The following is a 17,892-nucleotide window of genomic DNA, read 5'->3' on the forward strand; positions in this document are numbered from 1 at the left end:
TGATCTAAGGAAGAATATGCATGACGTTAAAATGCTCCATTAATGCAAATAGTCCGGGTAGCCATTTGATTAGCTGTTCAGGAGTCTTATGACTTGGGGGTAGAAGCTGTTTAGAAGCCTCTTGGACCTAGACTTGGCGCTCCGGTACCGCTTGCCGTGCGGTAGCAGAGAGAACAGTCTATGACTAAGGTGACTGGAGTCTTTGACAATTGTTAGGGCCTTCCTCTGACACCGCCTGGTATAGAGGTCCTGGATGGCAGGAAGCTTGGCCCCAGTGATGTACTGGGCCGTACACAATACCCTCTGTAGTGCCTTGCGGTCGGAGGCCGAGCAGTTGCCATACCAGGCGGTGATGCAACCAGTCAAGATACTCTCGATGGTGCAGTTGTAGAACCTTTTAAGGATCTGAGGACCCATGCCGAATCTTTTCAGTCTCCTGAGGGGGAATAGGCTTTGTCGTGCCCTCTTCACGACTGTCTTGGTGTGCTTAGACCATGTTAGTTTGTTGGTGATGTGGACACCAAGGAACTTGAAGCTCTCAACCTGCTCCACTACAGCCTGTCGATGAGAATGGGGGCGTGCTCGGTCCTCCTTTTCCATGAGTCCACAATCATCTCCTTTGTCTTGATCACGTTGAGGGAGAGGTTGCTGTCCTGGCAACACACGGCCAGGTCTCTGACCTCCTCCCTATAGGCTGTCTCATCGTTGTCGATGATCAGGCCTACCACTGTTGTGTCATCGGCAAACTTAATGATGGTGTTGGAGTCGTGCCTGGCCAAGCAGTCATGGGTGAACAGAGAGTACAGGAGGGGACTGAGCACGCACCCCTGAGGGGCCCCCGTGTTGAGGATCAGTGTGGCAGATGTGTTATTATCTACCCTTACCACCTGGGGGCGGCCCGTCAGGAAGTCCAGGATCCAGTTGCAGAGGGAGGTGTTTAGTCCCAGGATCCTTAGCTTAGTGATGAGCTTAGAGGGCACTATGGTGTTGAACGCTGAGCTGTAGTCAATGAATAGCATTCTCACGTAGGTGTTCCTTTTGTCCAGGTGGGAAAGGGCAGTGTGGAGTGCAATAGAGATTGTGGATCTCTATTGGGGCGGTACGCAAATTGGAGTGGGTCTAGGGTTTCTGGGATAATGGTGTTGATGTGAGCCATGACCAGCCTTTCATAGCACTTCATGGCTACAGCTGTGAGTGCTACGGGTCTGTAGTCATTTAGGCAGGTTCTCTTGGTGTTCTTGGGCACAGTGACTATGGTGGTCTGCTTGAAACATGTTGGTATTACAGACTCAGTCAGGGACATGTTGAAAATGTCAGTGATCACACAGTCGTCCGGGGCAGCTCGCGGCTGTGCTTCCCTTTGTAGTCTGTAATAGTTTTCAAGCCCTGCAACATCCGACGAGCGTCGGAGCCGGTGTAGTACAATTCAATCTTAGTCCTGTATTGACTCTTTGCTTGTTTGATGGTTCGTCGGAGGGCAAATTTTTATAAGCGTCCGGTTTAGAGTCCCGCTCCTTGAAAGCGGCAGCTCTACCCTTTAGCTCAGTGAGGATGTTGCCTGTAATCCATGGCTTCTGGTTGGGGTATGTACGTACGGTCACTGTGGGGACGACATCATCGATGCACTTATTGATGAAGCCAGTGACTGATGTGGTGTACTCCTCAATGCTATCTGAAGAATCCCGGAACATATTCCAGTCTGTGCTAGCAAAACAGTCCTGTAGCTTAGTATCTGCATCATCTGACCACTTCTTTATTGGCCGAGTCACTGGTGCTTCCTGCTTTAGTTTTTGCTTGTAAGCAGGAATCAGGAGGATAGAGTTATGGTCAGATTTGCCAAATGGAGGGTGAGGGAGAGCTTTGTATGTGTCTCTGTGTGTGGAGTAAAGGTGGTCTAGAGTTTTTTTTCCCTCTGGTTGCACATTTAACATGCTGGTAGAAATTAGGTAGAACGGATTTAAGTTTCCCTGCATTAAAGTCCCCGGCCACTAGGAGCGCTGCCTCTGGATGAGCGTTTTCCTGTTTACTTATGGCCTTATACTGTTCATTGAGTGCAATCTTAGTGCCAGCATCGGTTTGTTGTGGTAAATAGACAGCTACAAAGAATATAGATGAAAACTCTCTTGGTAGATAGTGTGGTCTACAGCTTATCATGAGATACTCTACCTCAGGCGAGCAAAACCTTGAGACTTCCTTAGTATTTGATTTTGTGCACCAGCTGTTGTTTATAAATATACACAGACCGCCACCCCTTGTCTTACCGGAAGCATCTGTTCTATCTTGGCGCTGCACCGAAAACCCCGCCAGCTGTATGTTGTCCATGTCATCGTTCAGCCACGACAAAACCCCGCCAGCTGTATGTTGTCCATGTCATCGTTCAGCCACGACAAAACCCCGCCAGCTGTATGTTGTCCATGTCATCGTTCAGCCACGACAAAACCCCGCCAGCTGTATGTTGTCCATGTCATCGTTCAGCCACGACAAAACCCCGCCAGCTGTATGTTATCCATGTCATCGTTCAGCCACGACTCAGTGAAACATAAGATATTACAGTTTTTAATGTCCCGTTGGTAGGATATACGTGATAACTAACTTGATATTCGTGATCTTAGTTTGTCTATTTTGTTATCCAATGATTGTACGTTGGCTAATAGGACTGATGGTAGAGGCAGTTTACCAACTCCCCGTTGGATCCTTACAAGGCACCCCGACATACGTCCCCAATATCTCAGTTTCTTTCTCCTGTGAATGACGGTGATTTGGGCCTTGTCGGGTGTCTGAAGTAAATCCTTCACGTCCGACTCGTTAAAGAAAAAATCTTCGTCCAGTACAAGGTGAGTAATTGCTGTCTTTTCGGTCATAAGAGACGTGGGCAGAAACATAATTTTTTCGAAAAAACACACACAATATCACAATTGGTTAGGAGCCCGTAAAACAGCAGCCTTCTCCTCCGGCGCCATTATCAATGTGTTGACTGTAGGTCTTGTGTTGACTGTGGGTCTTGTGTTGACTGTAGGTCTTGTGGTGGATAGTGAGGTGTTGACTGTGGGTCTTGTGGTGGATAGTGAGGTGTTGACTGTAGGTCTTGTGGTGGATAGTGAGGTGTTGACTGTGGGTCTTGTGGTGGATAGTGAGGTGTTGACTGTGGGTCTTGTGGTGGATAGTGAGGTGTTGACTGTGGGTCTTGTGGTGGATAGTGAGGTGTTGACTGTGGGTCTTGTGGTGGATAGTGAGGTGTTGACTGTAGGTCTTGTGGTGGATAGTGAGGTGTTGACTGTGGGTCTTGTGGTGGATAGTGAGGTGTTGACTGTGGGTCTTGTGGTGGATAGTGAGGTGTTGACTGTGGGTCTTGTGGTGGATAGTGAGGTGTTGACTGTGGGTCTTGTGGTGGATAGTGAGGTGTTGACTGTGGGTCTTGTGGTGGATAGTGAGGTGTTGACTGTGGGTCTTGTGGTGGATAGTGAGGTGTTGACTGTGGGTCTTGTGGTGGATAGTGAGGTGTTGACTGTGGGTCTTGTGGTGGATAGTGAGGTGTTGACTGTAGGTCTTGTGGTGGATATGGTGGATAGTGAGGTGTTGACTGTGGGTCTTGTGGTGGATAGTGAGGTGTTGACTGTGGGTCTTGTGGTGGATAGTGATGTGTTGACTGTGGGTCTTGTGGTGGATAGTGATGTGTTGACTGTGGGTCTTGTGGTGGATAGTGAGGTGTTGACTGTGGGTCTTGTGGTGGATAGTGAGGTGTTGACTGTGGGTCTTGTGGTGGATAGTGATGTGTTGACTGTGGGTCTTGTGGTGGATAGTGAGGTGTTGACTGTGGGTCTTGTGGTGGATAGTGAGGTGTTGACTGTGGGTCTTGTGGTGGATAGTGATGTGTTGACTGTGGGTCTTGTGGTGGATAGTGAGGTGTTGACTGTGGGTCTTGTGGTGGATAGTGATGTGTTGACTGTGGGTCTTGTGGTGGATAGTGAGGTGTTGACTGTGGGTCTTGTGGTGGATAGTGATGTGTTGACTGTGGGTCTTGTGGTGGATAGTGATGCGTTGACTGTAGGTCTTGTGGTGGATAGTGATGTGTTGACTGTGGGTCTTGTGGTGGATAGTGAGGTGTTGACTGTGGGTCTTGTGGTGGATAGTGAGGTGTTGACTGTGGGTCTTGTGGTGGATAGTGAGGTGTTGACTGTGGGTCTTGTGGTGGATAGTGAGGTGTTGACTGTGGGTCTTGTGGTGGATAGTGATGTGTTGACTGTGGGTCTTGTGGTGGATAGTGAGGTGTTGACTGTGGGTCTTGTGGTGGATAGTGAGGTGTTGACTGTAGGTCTTGTGGTGGATAGTGATGTGTTGACTGTGGGTCTTGTGGTGGATAGTGAGGTGTTGACTGTGGGTCTTGTGGTGGATAGTGAGTGCGGCAAGCCAGACTGGAGGGTAGAAGAACACAGAGAAGACAAACCAAAGCATGAGCATGGTTCCATGAGGTTCAGCTGGTCAGTTTGCAATGCCGAGATGTGTCTGTTGAAACAGCATGGTCCAGTATGATGGTGAGTAGTGAATGTGAATGTCAGGGAACCTAGTGAGAGAGGAGGAGAGAGAGAGAGAGAGAGAGAGAGAGAGAGAGAGAGAGAGAGAGAGAGAGAGAGAGAGAGAGAGAGAGAGAGAGAGAGAGAGAGAGAGAGAGAGAGAGAGAGAGAGAGAGAGAGAGACAGAGAGAGAGAGAGAGAGAGAGAGAGACAGAGAGAGAGAGAGAGAGAGAGAGAGAGAGAGAGAGAGAGAGAGAGAGAGAGAGAGAGAGAGAGAGAGAGAGAGAGAGAGAGAGAGAGAGAGAGAGAGAGAGAGAGAGAGAGAGAGAGAGAGAGAGAGAGAGAGAGAGAGAGAGAGAGAGAGAGAGAGAGAGAGAGAGAGAGAGAGAGAGAGAGAGAGAGAGAGAGAGAGAGAGAGAGAGAGACAGAGAGAGAGAGAGAGAGAGAGAGAGAGAGAGAGAGAGAGAGAGAGAGAGAGAGAGAGAGAGAGAGAGAGAGAGACAGAGAGAGAGAGAGAGAGAGAGAGAGAGAGAGAGAGAGAGAGAGAGAGAGAGAGAGAGAGAGAGAGAGAGAGAGAGAGAGAGAGACAGAGAGAGAGAGAGAGACAGAGAGAGAGGAGAGAGAGAGAGAGAGAGAGAGAGAGAGAGAGAGAGAGAGAGAGAGAGAGAGAGAGAGAGCGCACAAACAACACAACTGGACTGGGGACGGGGCCAGCCAGGAGTCGTCAGGCCAGGTAGTACTGAGGCATGGCCCTATGGCTCAGGTCCTCCAAGAGGGGAATTAGAGAGAGCATGCCCAGACAGGACAGAGTGACTGATCCTAGCCCCTGGCACCTAGGGGACTGAGACACAGGGGGGTCGGGAGACACTGTGGCCCTGTAAAAAGTTACCCTTGGACGGGGCCAATGTGAAAATGTTCTCTTCAAAACATGTTTAAATCCTGTTCTGTTAAGAGTTGACAGTAGTTTAAAACCATATATACTTCCAGTAACAGTGCTGTTATTGTTTTATCATTATAGTAGTAACAAATAAAAAATAGACAGTAAATCGATCTTTGTTAATTGATTTCAATAATATATATATATATATATATTTGTTTTCAATAAATGTATGTTTAAGTCAATTAAACTATAACCTTTGTGATTAAAAGCAAACCACACAACCAATGCTGGCATTAAGATTGCACTGAATGAGTTGTACAAGGCCATTAATCAACAGGAAAACGCTCATCCAGATGCAGCGCTCCTAGTGGCCGGGGACTTTAATGCAGGGAAACTTAAATCCGTTCTACCTAATTTCTACCAGCATGTCAAATGTGCAACCAGAGGGAAAAAAACTCTAGACCACCTTTACTCCACACACAGAGACGCATACAAAGCTCTCCCTCGCCCTCCATTTGGCAAATCTGACCATAACTCTATCCTCCTGATTCCTGCTTATAAGCAAAAACTGAAGCAGGAAGCACCAGTGATTCGGTTAATAAAAAAGTGGTCAGATGACGCAGATGCCAAGCTACAGGACTGTTTTGCTAGCACAGACTGGAACATGTTCCGGGATTCTTCAGACAGCATTGAGGAGTACACCACATCAGTCACTGGCTTCATCAATAAGTGCATCGATGATGTCGTCCCCACAGTGACCGTACGTACATACCCCAACCAGAAGCCATGGATTACAGGCAACATCCGCACTGAGCTAAAGGGTAGAGCTGCCGCTTTCAAGGAACGGGACTCTAACCCGGAAGCTTATAAGAAATCCCGCTATGACCTCCGACGAACCATCAAACAGGCAAAGAGTCAATACAGGTCTAAGATTGAATCATACTACACTGGCTCTGACGCTCGTCGGATGTGGCAGGGCTTGAAAACTATTACAGACTACAAAGGGAAGCACAGCCGCGAGCTGCCCAGTGACACAAGCCTACCAGACGAGCTAAACCACTTCTATGCTCGCTTCGAGGCAAGCAACACTGAAGCATGCATGAGAGCACCAGCTGTTCCGGACGACTATGTGATCACGCTCTCCGTAGCCGATGTGAGTAAGACTTTTAAGCAAGTCAACATTCACAAGGCCGCTGGGCCAGACGGATTACCAGGGCGTGTACTCCGAGCATGTGCTGACCAACTGGCAAGTGTCTTCACTGACATTTTCAACATGTCCCTGACCGAGTCTGTAATACCAACATGTTTCAAGCAGACCACCATAGTCCCCGTGCCCAAGAACTCTAAGATAACCTGCCTAAATGACTACCGACCCGTGGCACTGACGTCTGTAGCCATGAAGTGCTTTGAAAGACTGGTCATGGCTCACATCAACAGTATAATCCCAGAAACCCTAGACCCACTCCAATTTGCATACCGCCCCAACAGATCCACAGATGATGCAATCTCTATCGCACTCCACACTGCCCTTTCCCACCTGGACAAGAGGAACACCTACGTGAGAATGCTATTCATTGACTACAGCTCAGCATTCAACACCATAGTGCCCTCTAAGCTCATCACTAAGCTAAGGATCCTGGGACTAAACACCTCCCTCTGCAACTGGATCCTGGACTTCCTGACGGGCCGCCCCCAGGTGGTAAGGGTAGGTAACAACACATCTGCCACACTGATCCTCAACACGGGGGCCCCTCAGGGTGCGTGCTCAGTCCCCTCCTGTACTCTCTGTTCACCCATGACTGCATGGCCAGGCACGACTCCAACACCATCATTAAGTTTGCCGACGACACAACAGTGGTAGGCCTGATCACCGACAACGATGAGACAGCCTATAGGGAGGAGGTCAGAGATCTGGCCGTGTGGTGCCAGGACAACAACCTCTCCCTCAACGTGACCAAGACAAAGGAGATGATTGTGGACTACAGGAAAAAAAAGAGGACTGAGCACGCCCCCATTCTCATCGACGGGGCTGTAGTGGAACAGGTTGAGAGCTTCAAGTTCCTTGGTGTCCACATCACCAACGAACTATCATGGTCCAAGCACACCAAGACAGTCGTGAAGAGGGCACGACAAAGCCTATTCCCCCTCAGGAGACTAAAAAGATTTGGCATGGGTCCTCAGATCCTCAAAAAAATTCTACAGCTGCACCATCGAGAGCATCCTGACTGGTTGCATCACCGCCTGGTATGGCAACTGCTTGGCCTCTGACCGCAAGGCACTACAGAGGGTAGGTGCGTACGGCCCAGTACATCACTGGGGCAAAGCTCCCTGCCATCCAAGACCTCTATACCAGGCGGTGTCAGAGGAAGGCCCTCAAAATTGTCAAAGACTCCAGCCACCCTAGTCATAGACTGTTCTCTCTGCTACCGCACGGCAAGCGGTACCGGAGTGCCAAGTCTAGGTCCAAAAGACTTCTCAACAGCTTCTACCCACAAGCCATAAGACTCCTGAACAGCTAATCATGGCTACCCGGACTATTTGCACTGCCCCCCCACCCCATCCTTTTTACGCTGCTGCTACTCTGTTAAGTATTTATGCATAGTCACTTTAACTCTACCCACATGTACATATTACCTCAACTACCTCAACTAGCCTGGTGCCCCCCGCACATTGACTCTGCACCGTTACCCCCTGTATATATAGCCTCCCTACTGTCACTTTATTTTACTTCTGCTCTTTGTTTTTCTCAACACTTTTTTTTTTGTTGTTGTTTTATTCTTACTTTTTTTGTTTAAAATAAACGCACTGTTGGTTAAGGGCTGTAAGTAAGCATTTCACTGTAATGTCTGCACTTGTTGTATTCGGCACATGTGACCAATAAAATTTGATTTGATTTGATTTGATTTGAAAATCAGAAAAAATAATAATCTGGTGGACTTTTATTTTGAAATTTAACTTCATGCTCAAGTGACCCTATTGTCGCTAGGTTCACAATGCTGAATGGGGTTCCACCTAATTTTGCGTCCTTCCGACTGCCTTCCATTTTTGAAGACATTTATTTTTTCATGTTGGAGCGGCCACTTAAGTATCTGGTCAATATAATGGATAATCTGTGACCGTGCATTCGCTGTGACGAGCCAAGGCGAAGAAAGTTGGGGGAAAGATGCACGAAGAGGCTGGCGGAGAGGAGAACTCTACACGGGAGCCATCAATTCAGGCCTCCAAGTTGGTGGACGCGGGCGAACCCGAATCACCGAAGGACCCGGTTGCGAAACTTTGCGGTTATTTGACTAAACTCGCTGGAAAAGGGCCGCTGCGGGGGTTTAAACTCCGCTGGTTTGTGTACGACGAGAGGAAATGTTATTTGTATTACTTCAAGACTCCCCAAGACGCCTTGCCGCTGGGGCACATAGCGATAGGCGAAGCCAGCTTCAGCTATGATGTGGAGGGTGATGAGGGGCAGTTTGAGATCCGCACCGCGGGGAAGGAGTTTCTACTCAAGGTAAATATGATCTACATTGTTTACGTCATTCTATAGTTACGCGTAGTTTGATGTTAAATGCACGTCCATGTCAAGATGGGTGAATACACGCCTACAATTGACTAAAAGAATGATTTTGCTGCATAACAATAGCTGTCACTGTAGAAGAAGAAGAAGTTATAGACACACCCTTTATTATGGCCTGTAGTTTTAGGAAGTATGGGCCACATGCATTGGTACATAATGGCAACTAAGTGACAATATGTTGGGAAACTGTCATTGGTGTGTGCTTATGAATGTGTTGTTACAATGTATCATCTGTGGTGTGGTATGAGTATTGTTACAATGTATCAACTGCATCTCGTGTTACAGAATATAATGTAGCCTGTTGAATCCTGTGGAATAAAATGTAGCCTGTTGAATCACTTGGAATAAAATGTAGCCTGTTGAATCATATGGAATAGAATGTAGCCTGTTGAATCATATGGAATAGAATGTAGCCTGTTGAATATAATGTAGCCTGTTGAAAGACTGTAGCCTGTTGAATATAATGTAGCCTGTTCAGTCATGTGGAATATAATGTAGCCTGTTCAGTCATGTGGAATATAATGTAGCCTGTTGAATCCTGTGGACTAGAATGTAGCCTGTTGAATCATATGGAATATAATGTAGCCTGTTGAATCATATGGAATATAATGTAGCCTGTTGAATCATATGGAATATAATGTAGCCTGTTGAATCATATGGAATATAATGAGTCTCCCGAGTGGCGCAGTGGTCTAAGGCACTGCATCGCAGTGCTAGCTGTGCCACTAGAGATCCTGGTTCGAATCCAGGGTCTGTCGTAGCCGGCCGCGACCGGGGGGCGCGCAATTGGCCCAGCGTTGTCCAGGGTAGGGGAGGGAATGGCCGGCAGGGATGTAGCTCAGTTGGTAGAGCATGGTGTTTGCAACGACAGGGTTGTGGGTTTGATTCCCACAAGGGGTATGAAAAAAATATAATGTATGCACTCTGGAGTAAGTCGCTCTGGATAAGAGTGTCTGCTAAATGACTAAAATGTAAATGTAAAATGTAGCCTGTTGAATCATATGGAATATAATGTAGCCTGTTGAATCGTATGGAATATAATGTAACCTGTTAAATAATGTGGAATAGAATGTAGCCTGTTGAATAGAATGTAGCCTGTTGAATCATGTGGACTAGAATGTAGCCTGTTGAATCATGTGGAATATAATGTAGCCTGTTGAATCATATGGAATAGAATGTAGCCTGTTGAATCATGTGGAATATAATGTAGCCTGTTGAATCATATGGAATAGAATGCAGCCTGTTGAATCATATGGAATAGAATGTAGCCTGTTGAATCATATGGAATAGAATGTAGCCTGTTCAGTCATGTGGAATATAATGTAGCCTGTTCAGTCATGTGGAATAGAATGTAGCATGTTAAATCACATGGACTAGAATGTAGCCTGTTGAATCATATGGAATAGAATGTAGCCTGTTGAATCATATGGAATAGAATGTAGCCTGTTGAATCATATGGAATAGAATGTAGCCTGTTCAGTCATGTGGAATAGAATGTAGCCTGTTAAATCACGTGGACTAGAATGTAGCCTGTTGAATCATATGGAATATAATGTAGCCTGTTGAATCATGTGGAATATAATGTAGCCTGTTCAGTCATGTTGAATAGAATGTAGCCTGTGGAATAGAATGAAGCCTGTTCAATAATGTGGAATAGAATGTAGCCTGTTGAATCATATGGAATATAATGTAGCCTGTTGAATCATGTGGCAGAGTAAATAGCTTTGGTTTCTTAAATGACTGCCTCGCCTGGTTCACCAACTACTTCTCAGATAGAGTTCAATGTGTCAAATCGGAGGGCCTGTTGTCTGGACCTATGGCAGTCTCTATGGGGGTGCCACAGGGTTCAATTCTTGGGCCGACTCTATTCTCTGTGTATATCAATGATGTCGCTCTTGCTGCTGGTGATTCTCAGATCCACCTCTATGCGGACGACACCATTTTCTATACATATGGCCCATTGGACACTGTGTTAACAAACCTCCAAACGAGGTTCAACGCCATACAACACTCCTTCCGTAGCCTCCAACTGCTCTTAAACGCTAGTAAAACTAAATGCATGCTCTTCAATCGAACGCTGCTTGCACCCGCCCGCCCGACTAGAATCACTACTCTCGACGGGTCTGACCTAGAGTATGTGGACAACTACAAATACCTAGGTGTCTGGTTAGACTGTAAACTCTCCTTCCAGACTCACATTAAGCATCTCCAATCAAAAGTTAGATCTAGAATCAGCTTCCTATTTCGCAACAAAGCCTCCTTCACTCATGCTGCCAAACATGCCCTCGTAAAACTGACTATCCTACCGATCCTTGACCTCGGCGATGTCATTTACAAAATAGCCTCCAACACTCTACTCAGAAAATTGGATGTAGTCTATCACAGTGCCATCCGTTTTGTCACCAAAGCCCCATATACTACTCACCATTGTGACCTGTACGCTCTCGTTGGCTGGCCCTCACTACATATTCGTCGCCAAACCCACTGGCTCCAGGTCATCTATAAATCACTGCTAGGCAAATCCCCGCCTTATCTGAGCTCACTGGTCACCATAGCAACACCCACCCATAGTCTGCGCTCCAGCAGGTATATCTCACTGGTCATCCCCAAAGCCAACACCTCCTTTGGCCGCCATTCCTTCCAGTTCTCTGCTGCCAATGACTGTAACGAACTGCAAAAATCTCTGAAGCTGGAGACTCTTATCTCCCTCACTAACTTTAAGCATCAGTTGTCAGAGCACCTTACCGATCACTGCACCTGGACACAGCCCATCTGTAATTAGCCCACCCAACTACCTTATGTAACTCTGTGTTGTTGTTTTTATCGCACTGCTTTGCTTTATCTTGGCCAGGTCGCAGTTGTAAATGAGAACTTGTTCTCAACTGGCTTACCTGGTTAAATAAAGGTGAAATAAAATATAAATAAATAAATATATGTACACTACCGTTCAAAAGTTTGGGATCACTTAGAAATTACCTTGTTTTCGAAAGAAAAGCAATTGATAACATCAAATCAGAAATACAGTGTAGACATTGTTACTGATGTAAATGGCTATTGTAGCTGGAAACGGCTGATTTTTAATGGAATATCTACATAGGCGTACAGACGCCCATTATCAGCAACCATCAGCCCTGTGTTCCAATGGCACGTTGTGTTTGCTAATCCAAGTTTATCATTTTAAAAGGCTAATTGATCATTTGAAAACCCTTTTGCAATTGTGTTAGCATTGTTGTGCTGATTAAAGAAGCAAAGAACTGTCTTCTGAAACTCGTCAGTCTATTCTTGTTCTGAGAAATGAAGGCTATTCCATGCGAGAAATTGCCAAGAAACTGAAGATCTCGTACAACGCTGTGTACTACTCCCTTCACAGAACAGCGCAAACTGGCTCTAACCAGAATAGAAAGAGGAGTGGGAGGCCCCGGTGCACAACTGAGCAAGAGGACAAATACATTTGTGTGTCTAGTTTGAGAAACAGACGACTCAACTGGCAGCTTCATTAAATACTACCCGCAAAACACCAGTCTCAACGTCAACAGTGAAGAGGCGACTCCGGGATGCTGACCTTCTAGGCAGAGTTGCAAAGAAAAAGCCATATCTCAGACTGGCCAATAAAAAGAAAAGATTAAGATGGGCAAAAGAACACAGACACTGGACAGAGGAAGATTGGAAAGAAGTGTTATGGACAGATGAATCAAAGTTTGAGGTGCTCGGATCACAAAGAAGAACATTTGTGAGACGCAGACCAAATGAAAAGATGCTGGAGGAGTGCTTGATGCCATCTGTCAAGCATGGTGGAGGCAATGTGATGGTCTGCGGGTGCTTTGGTGGTGGTAAAGTGGGAGATTTGTACAGGATAAAAGGTATCTTGAAGGCTATCTCTCCATTTTGCAAAGCCATGCCATACCCTGTGGACGGCGCTTGATTGGAGCCAATTTCCTCCTACAACAGGACAATGACCCAAAGCACAGCAACAAACTATGCAAGAACTATTTAGGGAAGAAGAAGTCAGCTGGTATTCCGTCTATAATGGAGTGGCCAGCACAGTCACCAGATCTCAACCCTATTGAGCTGTTGTGGGAGCAGCTTGACCGTATGGTACGTAAGAAGTGCCCATCAAGCCAATCCAATTTGTGGGAGGTGCTTCAGGAAGCATGGGATGAAATCTCTTCAGATTACCTCAACAAATTGACAACTAGAATGCCAAAGGTCTGCAAGGCTGTAATTGCTGCAAATTGAGGATTCTTTGACCAAAGCAAAGTTGAAGAACACAATTATTATTTCAATTAAAAATCATTATTTCTAACCTTGTCAATGACTACATTTACTATTCATTTTGCTATATTTCCTATTCAAACTCATTTCATGTATGTTTTCATGGAAAACAAGGACATTTCTAAGTGACCCCAAACTTTTAAACGGTTGTGTGTGTGTGTGTATATGTGTGTATATATATATATATATATATATATATATATATATATATATATATATACATACATACAGTGGGGAGAACAAGTATTTGATACGCTGCCAATTTTGCAGGTTTTCCTACTTACAAAGTATGTAGAGGTCTGTAATTTTTATCAGAAAATCACATTGGATGATTTTTAAGTAATTAATTTGCATTTTATTGCATGACATAAGTATTTGATACATCAGAAAAGCAGAACTTAATATTTGGTACAGAAACCTTTGTTTGCAATTACAGAGATCATACGTTTCCTGTAGGTCTTGACCAGGTTTGCACACACTGCAGCAGGGATTTTGGCCCACTCCTCCATACAGACCTTCTCCAGATCCTTCAGGTTTCGGGGCGGTCGCTGGGCAATACGGACTTTCAGCTCCCCTCCAAAGATTTTCTATTGGGTTCAGGTCTGGAGACTGGCTAAGCCACTCCAGGACCTTGAGATGCTTCTTACGGAGCCACTCCTTAGTTGCCCTGGCTGTGTGTTTCGGGTCGTTGTCATGCTGGAAGACCCAGCCACGACCCATCTTCAATGCTCTTACTGAGGGAAGGAGGTTGTTGGCCAAGATCTCGCGATACATGGCCCCATCCATCCTCCCCTCAATACGGTGCAGTCGTCCTGTCCCCTTTGCAGAAAAGCATCCCCAAAGAATGATGTTTCCACCTCCATGCGTCACGGTTGGGATGGTGTTCTTGGGGTTGTACTCATCCTTCTTCTTCCTCCAAACATGGCGAGTGGAGTTTAGACCAAAAAGCTTGCGTGCGCTGCAGGATTTTAATCCATGACGGCGTAGTGTGTTACTAATGGTTTTCTTTGAGACTGTGGTCCCAGCTCTCTTCAGGTCATTGACCAGGTCCTGCCGTGTAGTTCTGGGCTGATCCCTCACCTTCCTCATGATCATTGATGCCCCATGAGGTGAGATCTTGCATGGAGCCCCAGACCGAGGGTGATTGACCGTCATCTTGAACTTCTTCCATTTTCTAATAATTGCGCCAACAGTTGTTGCCTTCTCACCAAGCTGCTTGCCTATTGTCCTGTAGCCCATCCCAGCCTTGTGCAGGTCTACAATTTTATCCCTGATGTCCTTACACAGCTCTCTGGTCTTGGCCATTGTGGAGAGGTTGGAGTCTGTTTGATTGAGTGTGTGGACAGGTGTCTTTTATACAGGTAACGAGTTCAAACAGGTGCAGTTAATACAGGTATTGAGTGGAGAACAGGAGGGCTTCTTAAAGAAAAACTAACAGGTCTGTGAGAGCCGGAATTCCTACTGGTTGGTAGGTGATCAAATACTTATGTCATGCAATAAAATGCAAATTAATTACTTAAAAATCATACAATGTGATTTTCTGGATTTTTGTTTTAGATTCCGTATCTCACAGTTGAAGTGTACCTATGATAAAAATTACAGACCTCTACATGCTTTGTAAGTAGGAAAACCTGCAAAATCGGCAGTGTATCAAATACTTACCTCTTTGTTGAACTGCCCAAGGACATATGTACAAAGAGCACAGTTAGGGTGGGAAAGTACTGAAATCTCAGGAACAGGAAACTGTGTCTATGGGTGCTGACTATTGAGACAAGCTGCAGAAAGCGCCTGACAACAGTGGAGCGCCAAAGGGCTGGGACCAGCCTGAGCGCCAGCGAGAGGCTGGGTAAGTTTTCCCATGATGTCAAGCAAAGAGGCACTGAGTTTGAAGGTAGGCCTTGAAATACATCCACAGGTACACCTCCAATTGACTCAAATGATGTCAATTAGCCTATCAGAAGCTTCTAAAGCCATTATATAATTTTCTGGAATTTTCCAAGCTGTTTAAAGGCACAATCAACTTAGTATATGTAAACTTCTAACCCACTGAAATTGTGATACAGTCAATTATAAGTGAAAAAATCTGTCTGTAAACAATTGTTGGAAAAATTACTTGTGTCATGCACAAAGTAGATGTCCTAACCGACTTGCCAAAACTATAGTTTGTTAACAAGAAATTTGTGGAGTGGTTGAAAAACGAGTTTTAATGACTCCAACCTAAGTGTATGTAAACTTCCGACTTCAACTGTACTTTCCCTTTAATAACCTGAGAGTCTAGGTTAGTAGCTACTTTCCCTTCAATAACCTGACAGTATAGGTTAGTAGCTACTTTCCCTTTAATAACCTGACAGTCTAGGTTAGTAGCTACTTTCCCTTTAATAACCTGACAGTCTAGGTTAGTAACTTCTGGCAGTCCAGATGCTAGGAGAACGCTACCTGCTCGAATGCATAGTGCCAACTGTAAAGTTTGGTGGAGGAGGAATAATGGTCTGGGGCTGTTTTTCATGGTTCGGGCTAGGCCCCTTAGTTCCAGTGAAGGGAAAGCTTAAAACTACAGCATACAATTACATTCTAGACGATTCTGTTCTTCCAACTGCGTGGCAACACTTTGGTGAAGGCCCTTTCCTGTTTCAGCATGACAATGCCCCCGTGCACAAAGCGAGGTCCATACAGAAATGGTTTGTTGAGATCGGTGTGGAAGAACTTGACTGGCCTGCACAGAGCCCTGACCTCAACCCCATCAAACACCTTTAGGATGAATTGGAACGCTGACTGCGAGCCAGGCCTAATCGCCCAACATCAGTGCCCGACCTCACTAATGCTCTTCTGGCTGAATGGAAGCAAGTCCCCGCAGCAATGTTCCAACATCTAGTGGAAAGCCTTCCCAGAAGAGTGGAGGCTGTTATAGCAGCAAAGGGGGAACCAACTCCATATTAATGACAGGATTTTGGAATGAGATGTTCGATGAGCAGGTGTCCACATACTGTTGGTCATGTTGTGTATATTCACTATACTGTATACAGTGGGGGAAAAAAAGTATTGTGCAAGTTCTCCCACTTAAAAAGATGAGAGAGGCCTGTAATTTTCATCATAGGTACACGTCAACTATGACAGACAAATTGAGAAAAAAAAATCCAGAAAATCACATTGTAGGATTTTTTATGAATGTATTTGCAAATTATGGTGGAAAATAAGTATTTGGTCACCTACAAACAAGCAAGATTTCTGGCTCTCACAGACCTGTAACTTCTTCTTTAAGAGGCTCCTCTGTCCTCCACTCGTTACCTGTATTAATGGCACCTGTTTGAACTTGTTATCAGTATAAAAGACACCTGTCCACAACCTCAAACAGTCACACTCCAAACTCTACTATGGCCAAGACCAAAGAGCTGTCAAAGGACACCAGAAACAAAATTGTAGACCTGCACCAGGCTGGGAAGACTGAATCTGCAATAAACTATTACAGACTACAAAGGGAAGCACAGCCGCGAGCTGCCCAGTGACACAAGCCTACCAGACGAGCTAAACCACTTCTATGCTCGCTTCGAGGCAAGCAACACTGAAGCATGCATGAGAGCACCAGCTGTTCCGGACGACTATGTGATCACGCTCTCCGTAGCCGATGTGAGTAAGACTTTTAAGCAAGTCAACATTCACAAGGCCGCTGGGCCAGACGGATTACCAGGGCGTGTACTCCGAGCATGTGCTGACCAACTGGCAAGTGTCTTCACTGACATTTTCAACATGTCCCTGACCGAGTCTGTAATACCAACATGTTTCAAGCAGACCACCATAGTCCCCGTGCCCAAGAACTCTAAGATAACCTGCCTAAATGACTACCGACCCGTGGCACTGACGTCTGTAGCCATGAAGTGCTTTGAAAGACTGGTCATGGCTCACATCAACAGCATAATCCCAGAAACCCTAGACCCACTCCAGTTTGCATACCGCCCCAACAGATCCACAGATGATGCAATCTCTATCGCACTCCACACTGCCCTTTCCCACCTGGACAAGAGGAACACCTACGTGAGAATGCTATTCATTGACTACAGCTCAGCATTCAACACCATAGTGCCCTCTAAGCTCATCACTAAGCTAAGGATCCTGGGACTAAACACCTCCCTCTGCAACTGGATCCTGGACTTCCCTGACGGGCCGCCCCCAGGTGGTAAGGGTAGGTAACAACACATCTGCCACACTGATCCTCAACACGGGGGCCCCTCAGGGGTGCGTGCTCAGTCCCCTCCTGTACTCTCTGTTCACCCATGACTGCATGGCCAGGCACGACTCCAACACCATCATTAAGTTTGCCGACGACACAACAGTGGTAGGCCTGATCACCGACAACGATGAGACAGCCTATAGGGAGGAGGTCAGAGATCTGGCCGTGTGGTGCCAGGACAACAACCTCTCCCTCAACGTGACCAAGACAAAGGAGATGATTGTGGACTACAGGAAAAAAAAGAGGACTGAGCACGCCCCCATTCTCATCGACGGGGCTGTAGTGGAACAGGTTGAGAGCTTCAAGTTCCTTGGTGTCCACATCACCAACGAACTATCATGGTCCAAGCACACCAAGACAGTCGTGAAGAGGGCACGACAAAGCCTATTCCCCCTCAGGAGACTAAAAAGATTTGGCATGGGTCCTCAGATCCTCA

At 46.1% G+C, this 17,892-nt stretch overlaps 1 protein-coding gene across 1 annotated transcript in view; it reads left to right on the forward strand.

Moving 5' to 3' along the window:
• The first annotated feature begins 8,402 nt into the window (after positions 1-8,402).
• The window catches only part of tbc1d2b (TBC1 domain family, member 2B), a 183,728-nt gene continuing 174,238 nt past the window's right edge, over positions 8,403-17,892 (forward strand). Inside the window, exon 1 of the mRNA XM_045212784.1 lies at positions 8,403-8,893. Within this exon, the coding sequence (XP_045068719.1) occupies positions 8,555-8,893 (339 nt within the window). The 5' untranslated portion in view covers positions 8,403-8,554. The remainder of the gene's footprint in view (positions 8,894-17,892) is intronic.

Source organism: Coregonus clupeaformis, unplaced genomic scaffold (genome assembly GCF_020615455.1).
Source record: "Coregonus clupeaformis isolate EN_2021a unplaced genomic scaffold, ASM2061545v1 scaf0051, whole genome shotgun sequence".
In the NCBI taxonomy this organism is placed as follows: Eukaryota; Metazoa; Chordata; class Actinopteri; order Salmoniformes; family Salmonidae; genus Coregonus; species Coregonus clupeaformis.